The 20,366-nt window shown below is 42.5% G+C and overlaps 1 protein-coding gene across 2 annotated transcripts in view; it reads left to right on the forward strand.

The window, feature by feature from the left end:
- ZZEF1 (zinc finger ZZ-type and EF-hand domain containing 1) overlaps positions 1 to 20,366 on the forward strand; it is a 168,770-nt gene that overhangs the window by 11,395 nt on the left and 137,009 nt on the right. For both annotated transcript variants that reach the window (XM_030185993.1, XM_030185994.1), the window contains exons 4-10: positions 3,826 to 3,997; positions 5,197 to 5,396; positions 5,874 to 6,084; positions 7,791 to 7,907; positions 11,531 to 11,709; positions 12,383 to 12,481; positions 20,189 to 20,280. In XM_030185993.1, the coding sequence (XP_030041853.1) occupies positions 3,826 to 3,997; positions 5,197 to 5,396; positions 5,874 to 6,084; positions 7,791 to 7,907; positions 11,531 to 11,709; positions 12,383 to 12,481; positions 20,189 to 20,280 (1,070 nt within the window). The remainder of the gene's footprint in view (positions 1 to 3,825; positions 3,998 to 5,196; positions 5,397 to 5,873; positions 6,085 to 7,790; positions 7,908 to 11,530; positions 11,710 to 12,382; positions 12,482 to 20,188; positions 20,281 to 20,366) is intronic.

Consider the following 20,366-nt stretch of genomic DNA (forward strand, 5'->3'; position numbering starts at 1 on the left):
GGGGGTAGGATCGCAGAAAACAAATGCTAATGGGGAGGGATGGTAGACCAGGACCGATTCTTACAAGACTGTGTTCGTGAGGATCTATCTAAACTAAAAGTAGACAGTGATGGGGCCTGATGAGGTACATCCGAGGGTGCTCAAGGAACTCCGAGAGGTTCTGGTGGCTCTGCTCTCCGACATATTCAATGCTTCCTTAGAGTCTGGCGTGGTCCCAGAGGACTGGAGAAGGGTGGATGTGGTCCCTCTGCGCAAGAGCGGAAGTAAGGAGGAGGTTGTAAATTACAGACCTGTCAGTCTGACCTCGGTGGTGAGCAAACTAATGGAAACAATTCTAAAGTGGAGGATTGTGAAGTTTCTTGAATTGAATGGCCTGCAGGACCTGAGGCAGCATGGCTTCATTCATGGCTGCAGGTCATGTCAGACAAATCTGATTGGTTTCTTTGACTGGGTGACCAAACAGTTGGACTTTGGAGGTGTGCTAGATGTGGTGTCCTTGGATTTTAGCAAAACCTTTGACACGGTTCCACACAGGTGACTAATAAATAAATTGAGTGCCCTCGATATGGGACCGAAAGTGACTGCCTGGGTTAAAAATTGGTTAAATAGAAAGAGGGTAGTGGTAAATGGAGCTTGCTCTGAGGAAAAGGATGTTATCAGTGGTGTACTGCAGGGATCGTTCTTAGGGCCGGTTCTTTTTAACATCTTTGTGAGTGATATTGTGGAAGGGCTGTCTGGTAAGGTTTGTCTCTTTGTGGATGATACCAAACTCTGTTATAGGGTGGACACCCAGGAGGGTGTGGATGGCATGAGGAATGATCTGGCGAATCTTGAAGAATGGTCCGGTGATTGGCTACTAAGTTTTAATGCTAAGAAATGTAGGGTCATGCACTTGGGTTACAAGAATCCAGGTTAGTGGTACAACATAGGAGGGGGATTTGGGGGTGATTGTGTCTGATGACCTTAAGGTCTCCAAACAGGTAGAAAAGCGACGGTCAAAGTCAGAAGGATGCTTGGCTGCATAAGGAGAGGGATGACCAGCAGGAAAAAAGAGGTGATAGTGCCCTTGTATAAGTCTCTGGTGAGGCCCCACAGAGTACTGTGTGCGTTCTGGAGACCACACCTATAGAAGGATATAAACAGGATGGAGTCAGTCCAGAGGGCAACTACAAAATTCATATCCGGTCTCAGTCATAAAACATATAGGAATAGGCTTAGGAACCTCAACATACATACGCTGGAAGAGAGGCGGGAGAGAGTGGGTATGGTAGAGACATTTAAAAACCTCAGTGGCATTAATGTACAGGAGGTGAGCCTTTTCCAAATGAAGGAAAACTCGGGTGTGAAGGGGCGTAGGATGAAGTTAAGAGGAAATAGGTTTAGGAGGAATCTAAGAAAATACTCTTTCACAGAAAGGGTGATGGATGCTTGGAATGGCCTCCCGGTGCGTGTCGTGAAGATGAGGACTATGTCACAATTTAAGAAAGCGTAGGACAGGCATGTGGGATCCCTTAGGAAAGGAAGAGTTAATGGTTACTGAGGATGGGCTGACTGGATGGGCCACTTGGCCCTTATTTGCTGTCATATTTCTATGTTTCTAGCATGGTCTACCGTAGTATGCAATTTATGTTACTTTATTTTTATTTTTGTTACATTTGTATCCCGCACTTTCCCACTCATGGCAGCTAATGCGGCTTACATGGGGCAATGGAGGGTTAAGTGACTTGCCCAGAGTCACAAGGAGCTGCCTGAGGTGGGAATTGAACTCAGTTCCTCAGTTCCCCAGGACCAAAGTCCACCACCCTAACCACTAGGCCACTCCTCCACTGTTACTACTATTTGAGATTCTACATGGAATGTTGCTATTCCACTAGCAACATTCCATGTAGAAGTCGGACTCACAGAAACAGAAGCCTGCGCAGCGTTCTACATGGAATGTTGCTAGTGGAATAGCAACATTCCATGTAGAATCTCCAATAGTAGCAACATTCCATGTAGAATCTCCAATAGTATCTATTTTATTTTTGTTACATTTGTACCCCGCGCTTTCCCACTCATGGCAGGCTCAATGCGGCTTACATGGGGCAATGGAGGGTTAAGTGACTTGCCTAGAGTCACAAGGAGCTGCCTGTGCCTGAAGTGGGAATCGAACTCAGTTCCCCAGGACCAAAGTCCACCACCCTAACCACTAGGCCACTCCTCCACTCCAAATGTTATTTGGACACATCTTGACTTTTGATATTTATTTATTTTATTTTTTTTATTTGTTGCATTTGTATCCCACCTTTTCCGACGTATTAGTAGGCTCAAAGTGGCTTACATAGTTCCAGAGAGGTGGTTACTTACTCCGGTGTGAACAAATACAGTAAAGAAGTATCGGTAAATAGGTTGGGGTGATTCAGACAAAATGTTAGGGTGTTGGTTTCGGACACTGGATCGTGCAATTGCCACAGTTTGTATGAGTTCTTTTCCTCTTAAATAGAATTTTTCAAGAATCTCTTACATTCTTATATTTTTTGTTGAGTGAATAAGATCCTGTTTTTGAACTTTGTTACAAAACATTGACGCTTTTTAACTTATTTTTTAATTGCTCATCTTTATCCCCTTTGGAATTATCTATTCCATTCCTACAAGTGGTGTTTGTTTGCATTCGCGTAACAAAGAGAGGGAACCAAGTACAAAAAGACCAAACAAAAAAGAAGAGCACAAAGGGCCTTTAAAAACAGGAGGGAACACAGTTTTTTCATTAAAATAATCCTTTAATGGTGAACTTTGATTCGGTGCTGCCGCACCTGCGTCAGGGGTCACACCAATGACAAAGGAGGCTTCAATAGACTAATTCTGCTGTTGTGTGAGTTTCGCCAATTTATTCGGAGGAGAAATATATTATACAAAATTTCGGAAAGAATTAGTCTACTGAAGCCTCCTTTGTCATTGGTGTGACCCCTGACGCAGGTGTGGCAGCACCGAAACACGGCCCGTGTCGGGTCTCTCTTCAATCAAAGTTCACCATTAAAGGATTATTTTAATGAAAAAACTGTGTTCCCTCCTGTTTTTAAAGGCCCTTTGTGCTCTTCTTTTTTTGTTTGTTTGCATTCTCCATGAATGATAATAGTGGAAACAGAAAGCCAGTCTTGCAAATTTCTCAGCTACCAAGTTCACTAGTGAACAGTGCCTCTCCCTCAACAGCAGTTTTCTTGACTTATAATAATTTTCTCCAAGTATTCCTTTTTTGTTTCATAATCCCCAAAGAATGAGAAGAATGTTAAAAACCGTTGTCCCCATTACAGAACAGCTGGACAACCACCACTTAACTGTATCATCCGCAGTCTTTTTTTTTTTTTTTACCTGTGAATTTCAACCCTTTGACCAGAATATAACATATGGGAAAATTCCTTCATGCACCATGGCTATGATCCATGACGTCTTAAAAAAAAAAAGTAGAAATTCGGTAAGACTCTGGGATTTTCATGCGGTGTGGTGTAATGGAAGCATTTTACGGATCAATCCATTTTGTTCTCTCGAGACATTGGAGTGCAAGTGTTTTTGCTTTCTGTTCTTCTTGCTATGTTACTTGGAAATAGTGTGCAGAGGCTGAAGATGTCTTTGGAGACTTTTGTAATTAACCACAGTGTATTACTTGCGCAATGGCTGCAGCACAAATGCAAAACTCACTGAGAAATCCACACTTCCTTTCGGCATTTTATGCACTTAAGATCACGCAGTCTTTTTTCCTTTCTGCAGTCTTTAACAGTGCAGTAGGGGAGAGGGGGGTTGTCTTTCAATGAAAATGCCTCATTAATTATTACTTTTCTGTATCTGCAGAATATCCTCTGGATCAGAAAGATGACCAGGGCGGAGACCAAGTGAAACCTGTACCAAAATGCTACACTCGCATAGAAGCCTCATCCAACTCTGGTGATATTGACAAAATGTTGAATGGGGAAACTTCCTCATTTTGGCAGTCAGATGGCAGTGCTCGCTCACATTGGATACGGTGAGTGGTAGATCAATTACCAACTTATCAGGCTTTTTATTGATAACTAAGTAAGTTCAGTGAAGGATAATTGATGCTTAGCCTTGTGAAAATAGAACTGGAGAGGGGTGTAGGTGGTTTGTGTTGGACACGAAAGGACACCAATCAGCATGGCTTGCTTTTAAAGTGAACCACGGTTCTTTTCATTTATTATTACTAATACTACTACTACTGAAAGTCTCTCCCGTTCATAGTAACATAGTAAATGGTGGCAGATAAAGACCTGCATGGTCCATCCAGTCTGCCCAACAGCTACATTCATTATCAATTCATGATTGAGCCAACAATCCAATAATATAACTAGTAACATTTTACTTGCTAAGGTCCACTTTAAGATGTCTTTCTCTCCCCCACTGAGATACACAGCACCCATACTTGTAGTATACTTGATCCTGATCCATCCTTGCCATTTTCAGGGCCCATAAAAGTCTACCTGGCACTGACCCTACTTCCCTACTACAGAAGGTGCCGTTGAAGCCCATTCTAGTCTATCATGATCTGGCTTTTCCATATACGGGACACGGACAGTAGAAGTCTGCCTGGCACTGGCCTCACTTCCCCAGTGCTGGAGGGACCGTAGAAGTCTGTCTGGCACTGGCCTCACTTCCCCAGTGCTGGAGGGACCGTAGAAGTCTGTCTGGCACTGGTCTCACTTCCCCAGTGCTGGAGGGACCGTAGAAGTCTGTCTGGCACTGGTCTCACTTCCCCAGTGCTGGAGGGACCGTAGAAGTCTGTCTGGCACTGGCCTCACTTCCCCAGTGCTGGAGGGACCGTAGAAGTCTGTCCGGCACTGGCCTCACTTCCCCAGTGCTGGTTGTTCTCTAAGCATCACTCCTGCCCATCATAAATGAACTCATAGCTGTTGATATGCTAAGTTTTATTTTAGTACTATCCCCTTTCTTTTTAGGGATCCTTCGTGTCTATCCCTTGCAGGTTTGAATTCTGTCACCGTTTTTGTTCAGTGTGTTATATAGAAATGTATACATGTTGATCTATATATTTAATGCATGCGCCAGAATCATATGTGCTGTTTTTGGTGCGTACTGTTATGTTGATGTTACTAATTTTACCATTTTGGGAACCAGCACGTTGCCTCCCTCTCTGTTGTAATGAGACTGACATTTATTGTGGTAAATCTTTCCTTTCCCCCCTCCTACCAGTTTACGGATGAAACCAGATGTTGTGCTGAGGCACTTGTCTGTTGCGGTGGCAGCCAACGACCAGAGTTACATGCCGCAGCAGATCACAGTGGTAGCAGGAAGGAGTCCCAGCAGTCTGCAGGAGGTCCGAGAGATTCACATTCCCAGCAATATCACCGGCTATGTGACATTGCTGGAAAATGCAAACGTTTGCCAGCAGTGTGAGTCAATAGAGAGAGAACAATGTGTCTGCTTTTTTTTTTTTTTGCTTGCTTTCCTGTTTTCTTATCAAAGTGAAAAGTTAAATATGATAATTAATGAGGCATAAAGATCAGAACTGTTGTGATGTTGAAAGTTAACTCCCTGTTGCTTAGGTTATTTTTCTGCAACAGATTTTTTTTTTTAAATGATTCTACTAAATTAACTGGATTTGATCCTCATATTGATCAGTAATGTAGATAACTCATCAACAGAAGACAAGCATATGTACAGATTAGTGAAATCTGTAACCATATCTAATTATTACGTAAAGTTTCTCCAAACTTATTTCCCTTTGCGGTTGTCTTGCACAGCTTCATAACTTGAAGGTGCTCTCCAATTTAACAAACTCCTTGAATAGCGATAAGTTGTCTGTTTACTGTTCAGTTGCTATTGACTTAGCAAAATACGTCACAATCTTGTTTATTTGTTATGGATAGATGTACAGATTAATGTCAAGCGCTGCCTGAGTGACGGGTGTGATACCAGACTCCATGGACTACGGGCTGTCGGTTACCAGAAAGTGAAGAAGTTAGGCGTTTCAGTGTCTGATGCCTCAGCTATCTGGTACTTGTCACTGCTGACTTCATTAGTCACAGCGTCCATGGAGACTAATCCTACGTTGGCCCAGACAGTCCTAAAAAACACGCAGTAAGTGCAGCATTACTGTTCCATTCTAGTAGACAGAATAGTCAGCAACTAAGTTTCTCAAACTAGCTAAAACTGACTAGATTAATAAAAATAGACCTTTGGTGGTGTGGAAAAGTAGCCCGAAAGCCAGCATTCAAATTCACTTCTCCCAGTAATGCTTCTTGTGTTCTGTGGCAAATTACTTCACTGTTCATTGCCTCCGGTACAGCCCTGTGGAGAAGGGAGCTATCTATTGTTCCTAATTGTAACTCACCTTCAGTTTGGGTTCAGAGAGGCACATAATTGAATTAAAAATGCATTCCAGTCTTTTTAACTAGTTTGCCTGTGGTTTTGATGAATGTCTATTTCATTTGTTTTACCAGTGGTAATATTAAGGGTGTTTTACTGTTATTAGGAATGGTCAGTACCTGTAAGATGCAGTCAAAGTGTGTGCTTTTCTAGATAGCTAGTAGTGCTTATATAAGTGATGGAATTACTTTAGTTACGGCAGCAAATCTGTTTAATCTATGTTGTGCATTCTACCATTGGGACACTTTTTTTTTTTTACTCCTTTTCTTACTTTCTGTGATCTTCCCTCAGTCCCTTTTGTGTCTGCCGTGTAATAGATAATTTAGGAATAATTTTAAAATCTGTATAAAATGCTTTGTTCTCCAACAAGCATGAAGTGGCAGCTTTTTATAACCTTGGTTCAATATGAGCAGAGTCTTAATGGATCCTCCTGATGTCATTGTGCTATGGTTTTCATTTTTGTGTGTGTGTGTGTGCGCACTCTTCCCCCCCCCCCCCCCCCCCTCCAAAATAACTTTTGAATGGTTGCATCCAGCTAAACTAAGCTTTGTATAGACTTGGGGCCCTGTTTACTAAGGCGCGCTAGCGTTTTTAGCATGCGCTAATGTCTAGCAGCGCAGGGCCCTTAGATTGTTGTGGGGGAAGGGGACATTAGACCATTTTTTTTCTTAGTTGGGGACTTCTTTGGGGGAGGGAATTATATACTGTTTACCATTGCAAATGCATTAATATGCAAACCAAAGCTAGACAGAATGTTGCTCCTTGTTTTCTACTTCTGCCTGTTGTTGAAACAGTAGTGATATTCCAGCTGGTCCTGGTTTAGTATCTGTTGGCCTTAGGATTTTGGATTATTTGTGGCAGTGATACACTAGGGATCTGAAGGTTAGAAAGGATTGCCATTTATCTTTATTAGTCTAGATCAGTGATCTGGGGGAACCTCAGCCAGTCAGATTTTCAGGCTATCCACAATGAGTATTCATGAGATCAATTTGCATACACTGCCTCCGCTGCATGATAATCTATTTCATACATATTCATTGTGGATGTCCTGAAAACCTGACTGGTTTGGGACGCACTGGTCTAGGTTGAAAAAGGGTTCACATGTGATAGGATTTTCTTCAACTGCTTTGTCAAAGACTCAGACTTTGTTTGGCATAACTATCAGAAAAAGTAGGCAACTAATTCTCTCCTTTTTTAATTATTATTTCAACAGTACTTCAAGGTAAGTAATGTGAGCGTGCACTTGTGAAATTGTACTTCTTCTGTAGAATTTACTGGATAGTAAATTTAGCTCAGAGGCAAACAAATAAGGCAAACTAAATGCATTAGTGACCACGATCTAATTGCTGTGATCCCTGTGTTTGTAGTGAACTTGTAGAAGTTTATTGAATGCTAACTTAGTGCTTTTCCTTTTCCAGAAAGGCTTTGCAGCACATGCCACCATTGTCTTTAACATCAGGCTCTATTGAGTTTCCCAGCTTACTGTCTCCAAATGTTTTGGAAGAAGTAGATAGTTTCCTTGTGAGAATAGCAAGGTAAGCTCCTGCCAAGATCCCTATGTGCTCAGTACTGCATATTTAATTTAATAAAAATAGCTTTAATTTAGCATATTAGGCTGTTATTTTTTCACCTCTTCGTAACAGCAATGTCCCTAGGCCAAGTGCTACAGATTGTGACCGTCCTCAGAGCCTAGTACACCTGCATTCTGGGCCTAGTCGGTGTGCAGTTTGCCCTGTGGTTTGGACTTCCATTCTTCTGTGGGCCATGAATGCCATTTCTGCAGAATCTGCATTCTGGAAATAGAAGAAACAGACCAAGTGGAATCCAGTTGTAAAATGTATTGATGAAAAGACAAAATATTGCCCCACATGGCTGTGTTTCTCATACTACTACAAAGGAACACAGGCAGGGAAAGGGCTGAATTAAGATTGCAACACACACTAGACAACTGTAGGAGACCTGGCTGGGAGTCAGAAACTTCTTAAATTATTTATTTATATATTTGTTGCATTTGTATCCCACATTTTCCCTCCTCTTTGCAGGCTGTCACAAAATGCCTAGCACCTGCCTGGGGATAACCCTATGATCACCTGGAGGGTCTGTCCCCAGCACTGCTCAGACTCGCTTGCACCTGGGCACGTGCTCTACACTAGCACCCTCCTCCCACCGAATGGGTCCCGCTTCTCTCTGGGCTAGGCTCCCACTCTCAGGTTATTCCCCGGTGATTTCTAGGACACTAGGGCCACACTCTAGGGGTCCCACAGCACCCACAGATCTGAAAACACAAACCAGGATTCTTAGTCAGTCCAGGACAGCAGAGTCAATAAACTAAAAAAAGGTTTATTGTCACAGAACATGAACAGTGAACAGAAAAAGGTGAACTCAGCAAACAATAACAGGATGCTAGGAATTATTAGGAAAGGGATGATGAATAAGAAAGAAAATACTATAATTCCTTTGTATCGCTTTATGGTGTGACCGCAATCTGAGTATTGTATTCAGTTCTGATCACTATCTCAAAAAAGATATAGTGGAATTAGAAAAGGTTCAAAGAAGAGCGACCAAAATGATTAAGGGACGGAACTCCTCTCGTATGAGGAAAGGCTAAAGAGGTTAGGACTCTTCAGCTTGGAAAAGAGACGGATGAGGGGAGATATGATTGAGGTCTACAAAATCCTGAGTAGTGTACAACGAGTAGAAGTAAATCGATTTTTTACTCATTCCAAAAGTACAAAGACTAGGGGACACTCGAGAAAGTTACATGGAAATACTTTTAAAACAACTAGGAAGAAATATTTTTTCACTCAATGAATAGTTAAGTTCTGTAACTCTTTGCCAGAGGATGTAGTAAAGTGGTTATATCTGGGTTTAAAAAAGGTTTGGACAAATTCCTGGAGGAAAAGTCCATAGTCTACTATTGAGACAGATATGGGGAAGCAACTTCTTGCCCCAGGATTGGTAGCATGGAATGTTGTCACTAATTGGGTTTCTGCTAGGTACTTGTGACCTGGCTTAGCCACTGTTTGGAAAACAGGATACTGTGCTAGATGGACTATTGGTCTGACCCAGTATGTCTACTCTTATGTTCTTATGTAAAACTATCTAAACATTTGTTTACTACCTGAGTAGCACCTAGAGAGTTCAGGAAATGTAGCTGCTCACAGGTTATAAAATATAACTGCTCACAGGGCCTCAGTAAAGAGAGATCTTTCTCTCTCCACTCCCTGGCTGAGACTGGAGAAAATCCAGTACCTTCAGGCTAGATATGAAATCCAGGGCCAATCAGAGCCCAGGGCATTAATTTTGAAAGTAGCTTCCCAATGATACTGCAGATTGCCTTTCCATAAGCTTAAACTGAAAAAAGAGAGTTTTTTCTTCAGTAGCTTTAAAACTCAAAATAAGCACCATCTGTTGGCCAATTAGGAGAAATACACTTCATGAAATTAATACAGTTTTCAGGCTTAGAAATCCACTGTTTCATCACAAATACTATCAGACAAGAAGTGATTACATCAGCCAGTGCCCTTTTGTAGAGCTATAAAGGAAGTGTTGGGTTTCCAGAAAGTAAACAGATCCTTCTTGGCATGGAATGCTGCTGGAAGTCACAGAGAGCAGGTGATGGGAGTGACAGTACCCTCTCCCTGAAACCCCCTCCCTGGACACGTGGGTTCAGGTTTGAGGGAATAAAGATGTTGATAATGCCTTATAAGTACAGGGACAAAACACTGATGGTTGGTTTCCACTTATTATCCTCCTTATCCTTCTGACATCTAGAATATCCTGAGTATCATGTAGACTTGAAGTTGCATAACCCGTTCAAGGTCTGCTTCCTTGACTACTTGGGCTCCAGAGTTCTCTCCAGGGGTATCGTGATCTGGGAGACAGCAAGAATCTTTGCAGGACCCAAGTTGGGGAGGGATTCCAAGACAGAAGGCTTGCCCTGGGGTGAATCCAACGTGGGTGTAGGGTTAGCTGAGATTGAACAGATGTTAAGCAAGACTGAGAACAGACCGCAGGCTAGAATGTTAACAGAATGCCAGTCAATACAAGGTTCATGTTTCTGCAACCAAGGAAGCCCCAAAATGACCTGATGAACAGATCTGGGGAGTACATGAAACTCTATTGTCTTTTGATGCTGAGAACAAACCTGAAGGGGAACAGGTTGAATAATAGCCTGCAGATGCCCTGGCAGTGGTCTCCATAGTCTGAGGAAATGCAAAGGGGTTTTCTGAAGGGATTCACTGAAATGTCATACTGGCATATTAGCCGTTTGTCCATAAAGTTCCTGGCTGCGCTGGAATCGAGGAGAGCTTGGATATTTATTTATTATCCCATAGAAGGTTGACAGGAAGAGTACAAAGGGAGGTTGGAACAACTCAGGAAGGACCTAGGAAAATCTCTCCCACAACTCCTAGGTCTCGAAGTGTTCCCGGTTTCCCGGGACATCACTTAGCATAATGTCCCAGGTCCGCACAGTATAGACGGAGGTTTTGCGCGCTCTGACGCCTTGTCTCTTCCTCCGAAAGTCAAGAATGTCCTGTTTGCATGGGGACCTCTTCCTCCAGGGTAGCAGGAGAAGGTGGTTTCTGTGACTGTGTGGGATCCTGAAACTGGAGTGTCGACCGCATAGAGCAGCATTTACCTGCATGTTCCTTAGCCCTCTCTTGAAAGTGGATGTCCACCATGAGGCATAGGGAAATCAGGTAATCTAAACTAGTGAGCAGATTCCATCGCACTAGTTCATCCTTAATGTGGCCTGCTAGGCCCTGCCAAAAGATGGCCACCTAGGACTTCCAATTCCATTGCAGCTCAGATACCAAAGTCTGGAATTGAATGGCATACTGGCTCACAGTTAGGGCCCCTTGACGGCGCAGGAGCTCAGAAGCTACCAAGGAAAGATGTCCTGGCTTATCAAATACCTGCCGGATGCATATGACGAAGGCAGCCAAGTTGGACATAAGTGGGTCATTCTGCTCCCACGAGGGAGTCATTAACTCTGAATTTGTGTTGTAAAGGGCCTGCTAGAAATGGTTGAAATGTAATTTAGACCAGCTGTGAATTTTGTAACTGTCTTTTATTGTCACCATACTCTATCCAGGATAATATCCCTCTCTAGGACTTTTATTTATCTCCTGTGTCTTTCTTTATTTCTCTTTAGCTGTTGTGCCACACCAGAAGTTGACCTTACTTTACTGAGTTTTGCTCTAGCCAGGGGCAGTGTTGCTAAAGTGATCTCTTCACTTTGCACTATTATCGATCAGCTGGATACACAGTATAAGGCATCATCACTTATCTCTTCCATGGTAACAGTTAGACAGAGTTTGTTGTTTAAATATGGTAAGTATTCCCGTTTCAGATGGGTACTTCTTGATCTACTGTATGCATGAAAGAGTTGAACTAAAATGCCATATTTAGGAGCAGCTGAAATCAATGTGTGCATTTTTGTGAACTTTTGAATATTTCAGACAGTATTTCATTTTATCATTGTACAACAGAGAAATACATAGTTGATAACCTTCCAAAGGGCACTTAGCTTTTGATTTTGTTTTTTTTTTTAGTTGTATAGCTAGCTGCAAAATTTCATAATTTATAACTAATAAATTCAATTGAACCTTAAAAACTGAGTTGATTAAGGTGTGTAAGTGCTCATTCTGAAGTTAACAAAAGTTAAGCTGAAAGGTAGCAAACAGTTTTAAATGCCATATTTATTAATAGCTAATAGACTTTGCATTTCCTATGCCAACACTTCTACATCATTTGTCTTTTTGTTAAGATCTCAGCCTATTTTTAAATTATCTTTTAACTTCTTCTGCGGTTTACCTCTGGAGCAAGATAGCTTTTGAAAACCAAGCTTTACTTTAACAAATTATAGTTCATAGATTGTTTAGATACTTTTACTGTATGTTGTAATACAAAAACTGTTTTCTTAAAATGTAAGGTCTTTTTTTTTTTTTTTTTACTATAAGCATAGCTTTGGGAGTCTGACAGGATCTGTTACTTCTATTTTCAGGAAAGCCACTGCACTTTACTCTGCAAGCATGTGATGTAAAAGGAAAAGATGACAAGTCAGGGCCTGAAAACTTGCTTGTAGAACCATGGACAGGAGATGGTAAGTAAACCTTTGTCTCTTGAAAGCAAGAAGAGAGGGAGCAACCTAGTGGTCTGTTAGTGACCACTGCTGCTGATCAAAATACTTAAGATCCACTTCTAACTCAGTCATCTGTCCCTTGAGTGGGTGGGCCAGAGTTGGGATTGCTGCTGAAGTAAAATACACTGTACCTGGAAGGTAGAGATTGGAAATCCAATATGGTGAACATCTACTGACTGATCAGTAAAGAACGCTGGAACTATTCAGAGACCTGTATCTTTCTACTGACCACTAGAGGTCACACCAGCTGTGTGCCCAGATAGAATTGAACAATTCAAAATATTGGGGATGGTACCATAGTTTTCAACAGAGCTTGGTGGGAAGTGGGGAAGGAAATCCTATAGATGATTAAGGAACCATCTTTTCTCAGTTGCCAGATTTCAATTCTGTATTTCCTTTCACTTCTCTTGGGATTGGGGAAAGGTACCTGCAGTAATCATGATCAAGGCCAGCTTAACCAGTAGGTGAATTATCTGCTTGCCTGGGGTGGAAACTTCTGGCGGCATCAAAGAACTTCTACAGTCCCAATGGCCACAAAAGCTAAAAGAACCATTAAGCATGTACTTTTACCTGTAGGAAGTGTGGACAGTTTTTGAATAGCCCATTTTTGAAAAGCTATTCAATAATTCCCTCATGAGGGTAGTTTCATAACAGAGTGCCTATGTGAGATGTTAAAAAGCACTTACCTGATGCCTGTTAAACCAGGACAATAGTAAAAATAATAGAACCTCAGGTTCCACAAATCAGTGAATAAGAGGCATTAAAAACAGCCACACACCCAGTAAATACTTCCTGGCAGACCATCAGAAATTCATCACTTGCTTCAGTTATGATCAAATAAATAAATGTTTTCCTTGAAAGCGTAATATGTTCCCAGCGTTCAAACAGTCGACAGAATTTGAATGGCAAATAGTCAAAAAGAAGCATCGCTTATCTTAGGAGTGCCAATCCTGGCTGTAAAATGCCAGTCTAAAGTATGAACAAATTCTTTAGTTCTGTCTGCAATATGCATCTTGATCCAAAGGACCTTTGATCTGATATTGATGTTTCAGCTATGCATTCTTCGGGAGTACTCCAGGTTTATAAAAATCAAGAAGATGTAAATGGCACAATGTCACACCCTCTCCCCATAATAACTTCATATAAGGGTCTTGATGAATTTCTGATGGCCCACCAGGAAATATTTATCGGTCATGTGGCATTTGGCACCCTGATGTTGCACTGGTTTGGTTGGTTTACTGCATCTTTTTTTTTTTTTGAAGGGGGGGGAAGTGACTTCTATTTTGTAAAGGAAACATAGGCTACTATGTTACTTTATAAAATAGCCTCTCAGAGCAGGCCTTAATAGTGTACAAATTTACACATGAACTGAAGAAGCTGTAAATATTTGAGGGTTCTATGCTTATATACATGTATATATGCATAGAATACGCCTGGAATAGACTTCCCGAGCCTGTACGTCTAGCCCCGTCTTTGGCCGTTTTCAAGTCCAGACTAAAAGCCCACCTCTTTGCCACTGCTTTTGACTCCTAACCATGTCCTTTTATCCCCACCTCTTTATTCTCTTGCCTCTTAGTTGTTCTGTCTGTTTACCTCTCTTATTTTGATTGTAAGCTCTTTGAGCAGGGACTGTCTTTTTGTGTATGGTGTACAGCGCTGCATATGCCTTGTAGCGCTATAGAAGTGATAAGTAGTAGTAGTAGTAGTAGTAGTATTCCATTATGTTGCTTCCCACTATTCCAGAACCTGTGGGATAGTTGTATCTATTGACTAGCAGGTGGAGATAGAGAACTGAAATCTGAGCTGAGGCATATCTCTCTTAGCATTAGAGAGAGACACGGGGACAAAGTTTGTCCTCGTCCCCGCGAGCTGTCTCCACCCCATCCCCACAAGCTCTGACTCCATCTGCTAATTGAACTTTCTAAGTAAGTGCTCAAAAAAAATGAGCCCCATAGTTTTGTATGTTTCAAACTACAAATGTTTTGCCGTACAATAGAACCGCCTTAAAATGCATGCGTACATTTGTATGGATACTTTTGAGAGGGGCAATAACTAAAGCAAAACTATTCAGGTTAATTACTGCAGCAAATTCCTTGGATTCGTCAGGAGGGAGGTTTCTTTGTGAATATTAGTAGTCACAGTATTCCTGCTAGCAGACACAAGTTTCACCTGAAACCTCTGATGCTGCAAGTTGGTAATCAAAGTAATTTATACATTGTCTGTTATAAGGGAACAAGTCAAACTTATATAGGCGATATAGTATCGCACTTCATGCTGAAAGGGATCCTGACTCACCGCTTGGGACTGCGTGGTGCAGCGCTTGTGACAGTCGGGAAGAATGGCAGCTGCCGCAGAGGCAATTAAGCAGTGTTCTCGCTGTGGGACCTTCCGGCCACTGTCGGGGCATTTCAGTGCATGGAAGCTGGGAATTCGACAAGACACAGAGGAAACAGTCAATGGCAGCATGTTGTTGGATTTGATGCAGCATTCGAATATGCCAGGGATTTCAAGCTCTGCGTCAGGGCCGGTGCACAGTTTAATGCAGGAGATTGTGGGAATGGGTGCCATTTTGTCGGAATCAGCTGGCGCTGAGGAAGAGCCTCTGTCTGATCATGTGTGGAGCAGTCTCATTTTACAACCTAAGGGCCCAATAGACCATTCAGCTGCATTGATATCTTTGTTTTCTCTGGCGTTTATATTGCTCTTGCACCAGGCCTAGAAGCAGGGACAGTCAGAATTGTTGCAAGATGCTTCAGTTTCTCACCCCGCTGCCCCTCCGGCTCCTAATAGATCTCATTCACACCTCCAGTTGTGGGCAGATGAGGCTCTCTGCTTCTCTCTCCTTATCTGATGTGGTCTCTGTCTATTCAGAGGAGCCTTCATTAAAAAAGCCATTAGAGGAGGGAGATGACTTGAAAGTTCTGAAGTTATTTCATAAAGAGGAGCTCAGTACTCTTATTTCTGAGGCACTGGTGGTGTTTTCCATTTGGTAGCCTTCTGCTTCAGCATCAGGAGTTCTACCTTTGTCGATCATGAGGGGGTGTACAGGTTTTTCTAAGGTCTTTCCGATCCTTCCTGACATTCAGGACCTGGTTACAGCAGAATGGGTCTTGTTGGATGTGTGGTTGAGAGTGGGAAGAGCCATGGCTTACCTCTACCCATTGGTTCCAGAGGAGAAAGAGAAATTGCAGCTTCCCAGGATAGACTCCCTTGTTATGGTGATGACTAAGAAGACCACCTGCCGGTGAATGGAGGCAGGATAGGAAGCTAGAAGGCTCGCTGAAACAAGACTTTGAAGTGGCCCCTTTGGACCTTAAAGTGACTGTGTGCAGTTCGTTCGTGGCAAGAGCATGCCTGAAGTAGCATCAGCAATCTGCAACACAAGACAGGCGCCATAACGCCCAGCTGCAATTGGGGCTGACCTACTTAGCGGATGCTATTTATGACAAGTTATAGGTAACGGCTCACAGTATGCCTTTGGCTGTCGTGACACATCAGCAGCCCTGATTGTGGACTAGGGCAGTAGATGTAGATGTAGCATCAGTCACATCTAGGGTAAACTGCCCTTTCAGGGCAAGTGACTGTTTGGGGAAGATCTCGGTAACTTGGTGAAAGAACTAGGGGGAAACTAAGCCTCGGTGGTTGCCGGAGGAGAAGTCAAAGGTTTCTGGCTGTCCATTTGTGCTTGTCGGTAGCTCATATCACTGGGTCTTTGAATGTGGAGATGGACTTTCTCAGCAGACACTCCTTGGACCTGGGAGAATGAGAACTATCCAGCCAGGTTTTTCAGCTCATAGTGGACCAATGAGGTTCTCCACTTCTGAAGTTGATGGCAACGAAATGGAATGCCAGAGTTCTTAAGCTGTCAGAACCAGGCTCGATTGTGGACTGATGGCTTACTGCAGCCCTGGCCGGAGACACATCTACTGTATGTCTTCCCTCCTTGGCCCATGGTATGCCACGTGTTGAAAACGATTGCTTTGCACTAGGGTCGAATAATTCTTGTAGCCCTGAATCAGCTGTGGAGGCCTTGGTAAGTGGACCTGATTTGACTGCTGGATGGGGATCTTCTCCATTTTCCACAGTTATGTGGCTTAGTGAAGCAAGGTCATGGAGGATCCATGCTCCTTTGTTCTTACAGCTTGGCCATTGAAAGGGCTCAGTTGAGACAAAATTATTCTGATTTGGTCATTGCTACTTTGCTTCAGACTCTGAAACGCTCTGCATCTATAGAGTTTGCAAGGGTGTGGAGGATGTTCAAGGGCTTGTGTTCTGAATGCAGATATTCTACCTTCTATGCTCAGATTGTGCACATACTAGCAGGCGTTCAGAAAGGATTGACGTTGGGTTCTCTTTGGCCTATTTCAGGAGCCTCCTAAAGGCTCTGGCTCACCCAGAAATAGTTTGATTCTTATGGGGGGGTGGACCACTTGCAGCATCCTTTTTGTACTCCGTGTCCAGAGTGAAACCTTAATTTAGTCCTTCAGGCTCTGCAGAAGCCTCCTTCCACTGAAGTCTCGCAAGGCCGCCGCTTGAAGTCTCAGCAGCCATTTTAAGCAAGCGGCGGCAGCAGCAGGCAGAAAAGAGGGGGGGATGTTTCCTGCCCCGAAGCAAGCCACTAGACCACCAGGGTGGCTTCAGGTATGTGCGGCGAGGGAAAGCATAGGTCTGTTCAATTGTGTAGTTCCACGGGAACCCTGCAGGACCAGGGTCCATTCCTGCGGGATCCCCGTGGATCTCGGTCCATCTCCGCGGAATTCTCGCTGTCCTTGCTCCTGTGCAGCTCTCTATTTTGGAGCTTCAGACTTTTCTCTTGTTGGGATCTCTTTCTCTGCTTTTCAGAGGCTAGGGTCTCCCTGCGCACGATTCCTTGTTTTGTCACAAAAGTGGTATGAGCATTTCATCTCAACCAAGCTGTAGAGCTTCTGTCCTTTCACCGAGAGCACAAAGAGGCTCAGTATTCTTCCATGAAGCTTCTCGATATGCATAGCTACAGTCCTCATTAGATATCATCTGGAAGTCACGAATGAGCTTCGCAAATTGAACAGACTGTGCTTTTTGGTAAACAGAGGCTTGACCTCGTGGCTTCCAAGCCCACAATTCCTTAATGGCTGAAGGAGACTATCGCGTCAGCTTATTTGCTTGAGGGGAAGCAGGCTCTTCAGGCCTTGTGGGCTCATTCTATGAGGTGTACAGAGATATCATGGACGGAGACTACCTCAGTCTCCGGTAGATATTTTGCAAGGTAGCGATGTAGTTGATGCTGTATACCTTTGCCAAGCATTATAGGGTGGACATTGCAGTGCGTTCAGAAGCCATTTTTACTGCATCAGCCCTCAGGGTAGTGGCGCTAGGATACCACCCACTCTAGGGATTGCTTTTATACATCCCACAGATTCTGGAATAATTGGAAGCGACATAATGGAAGGAGAAATTTTCTTTCCATTAGCCCTTCCCACTATTCCAGAGGCCAGCCTGAGGTTTCTGAGATGTTTAGTCAGTGCAAAGTAATGGGCCAAATAATATTTCACCTTGCATGGTGCTTTCTGCATCTCTCTTGTTCTGTACAAGTTGTCCAAAGATGAGAGAGGCCCACACATGTTTGCTTATCTGGTTAGTATTAGGTTATCGAGTTGTTTACGGTTGTGTTTTATTCTGTGCATTATCCTTATATCTTGTCTACGTAAATACTGAGGTGTTAGACTGGATGCCAAGAGAGATATGTATCAACTCAGTTTTAAGTTCTCTATCTCCACCTGCTGGTTGATGGACATAGCTATCTTACAGGTTCTGGAATAATGGGAAGGACTAATGGAAAGAAATTTATCAGTTAAGATCTAATTTCTCCTTTTATAAAATATTTATTTTTATTTATTTGGATTTTGCTGACAGCTTTTTCAGTAGTAGCTCCAGGTGAGTTGCATTCAGGTACAAATATTCAGATACATCATGACTTATCCCAAGCTATAAACTCAGGAATGCCTGTGGTTGGATGGCATAAAAGTATGCATGCTCTTGTGAGCATGTACCTACATGTTTGTATAATCCTATGTAAGTTTATAAATGGTTAACTTCTTCATGTTATATGCATGAAAATAGGATAATTATCAGAATTTTGGGTGTTTGTGGGTGATAGGGACCTGAAGGTTATTTAAGGATTCACTTAGGATATCTAATACCCTTGTAAGGCAAATATAACCAATGGGCCATCAGCTTCCAGTTCAGTTTAAACATTTTTTCATTATGGGGTCTCTCTTGCAAGGCATGAAAAATGAGTAACTAGATACCCAGTGACAGGCAATCAGTGTTTGTATTTATGTATGAAGTACAGGGAGAAAGAGTCACAGAAAAGCTGCAGCAACAATCCAAAGGTCCAAGAAGGAGCAGACAAACAAACTAACTAACTAACTAACCAGTGACTGAATAGTCCAAAAAAGTGTATTAAAAAGCAACCTTTGATAAGACAGTGTGTTTGTATTGTCCTACCATATAGATGTGTTTAAAAAAGGTCTCTAAATGTCAAATTAGGGTTTGGATTATCATCAAATATCTATCAACAATACAGTATACAAAGATATCCAATTGCTATGTGTACATGATGCATTAATTTAAACGAGGAAAAGCCTCAAATGCTAAGGAGAACTCCTTTGTTGGTGAACCAACTTAAGGGAGCCACCTTTCATTCATCGTAGGCTAAAAAACCTCTTAGATATGCAATTTCAAAACCTGAACCTGATAGATTCGTATCTTAATGGTTCTAAGATGCACTTTTCTCAACAGCCTTGTAGTTGTATTTCACCGTCCACGGCCCACCTTTGGCCCGAGTTTCGATGACTGCCTCAGGGTCCGTGGTGCCAACTGACTATACCCAGTGCTGTGATTCACTAAGTGCTGCAGTTCCGTGAATCACAGCACTGGGTATAGTCGGTTGACACTACGGACCCTGAGGCAGTCATCGAAACTCGGGCCGAAGTCGGGCTGTGGACGGTGAAATACGACTACAAGGCTGTTGAGATAAGTGCACCTTAGAACCATTAAGATACGAATCTATCAGGTTCAGGTTTTGAAATTGCATATCTAAGAGGTTTTTTAGCCTACGATGAATGAAAGGTGGCTCCCTTAAGTTGGTTCACCAACAAAGGAGTTCTCCTTAGCATTTGAGGCTTTTCCTCGTTTAAATTAATGCATCATTTAAAAAAGGTCTGACATGTTTAGGCAGCAAACTGCCTGCATCAGGGGCACGTTAGACCCATATTATAGGGACAAGTAACACACCTTACAAGAAGACATTCAAAGCATAACGTTTTCTTGCTCTGGGCTCAACGAACGTGTTTTGATAATTTTAGAAGCTGTTCTTACTGGCCATGTTGAGTCCAGTGCAAGCAATCTTTATGCTTTGAACATCTAATAGTAAGGTGTGGACTATTGGTTTGTTTGGGTGCTCCTTCTGGGATTTTTGTGACATAACATTACTTTGTACACTGCTATTGTTCCATGTGTTTTGTAAAATCATAGAATATTACAGTACCTTCTAAGTGCTCTTTGCTTAGCATATTATTGGGAATAAGGTTTTTTGTTCTTCTTCTTGTAGTGATGGAGTTGAGGTGATGATCGTAATGTGTTCCATTCTGTTCCTTCCTTCTCCCTTTTTTTTTTCTCAAATTTTAGGTTTTCTTACTGAAACTGGAAAAACCAGAGCAAGTGTTATTCTTTCGGCAGGCACCGAGTCCACATTCCAGATAACAGAAATGAGAATTAAGGTGAAAAGTGTTTACCTCCTATTTGGCAGTGTAAAGGCCATGGATCCCACTGTGACTGTCGCTTGTATATTTAACGATTAGGCCCA

Source organism: Microcaecilia unicolor, chromosome 13 (genome assembly GCF_901765095.1).
Source record: "Microcaecilia unicolor chromosome 13, aMicUni1.1, whole genome shotgun sequence".
Lineage (NCBI taxonomy): Eukaryota > Metazoa > Chordata > Amphibia > Gymnophiona > Siphonopidae > Microcaecilia > Microcaecilia unicolor.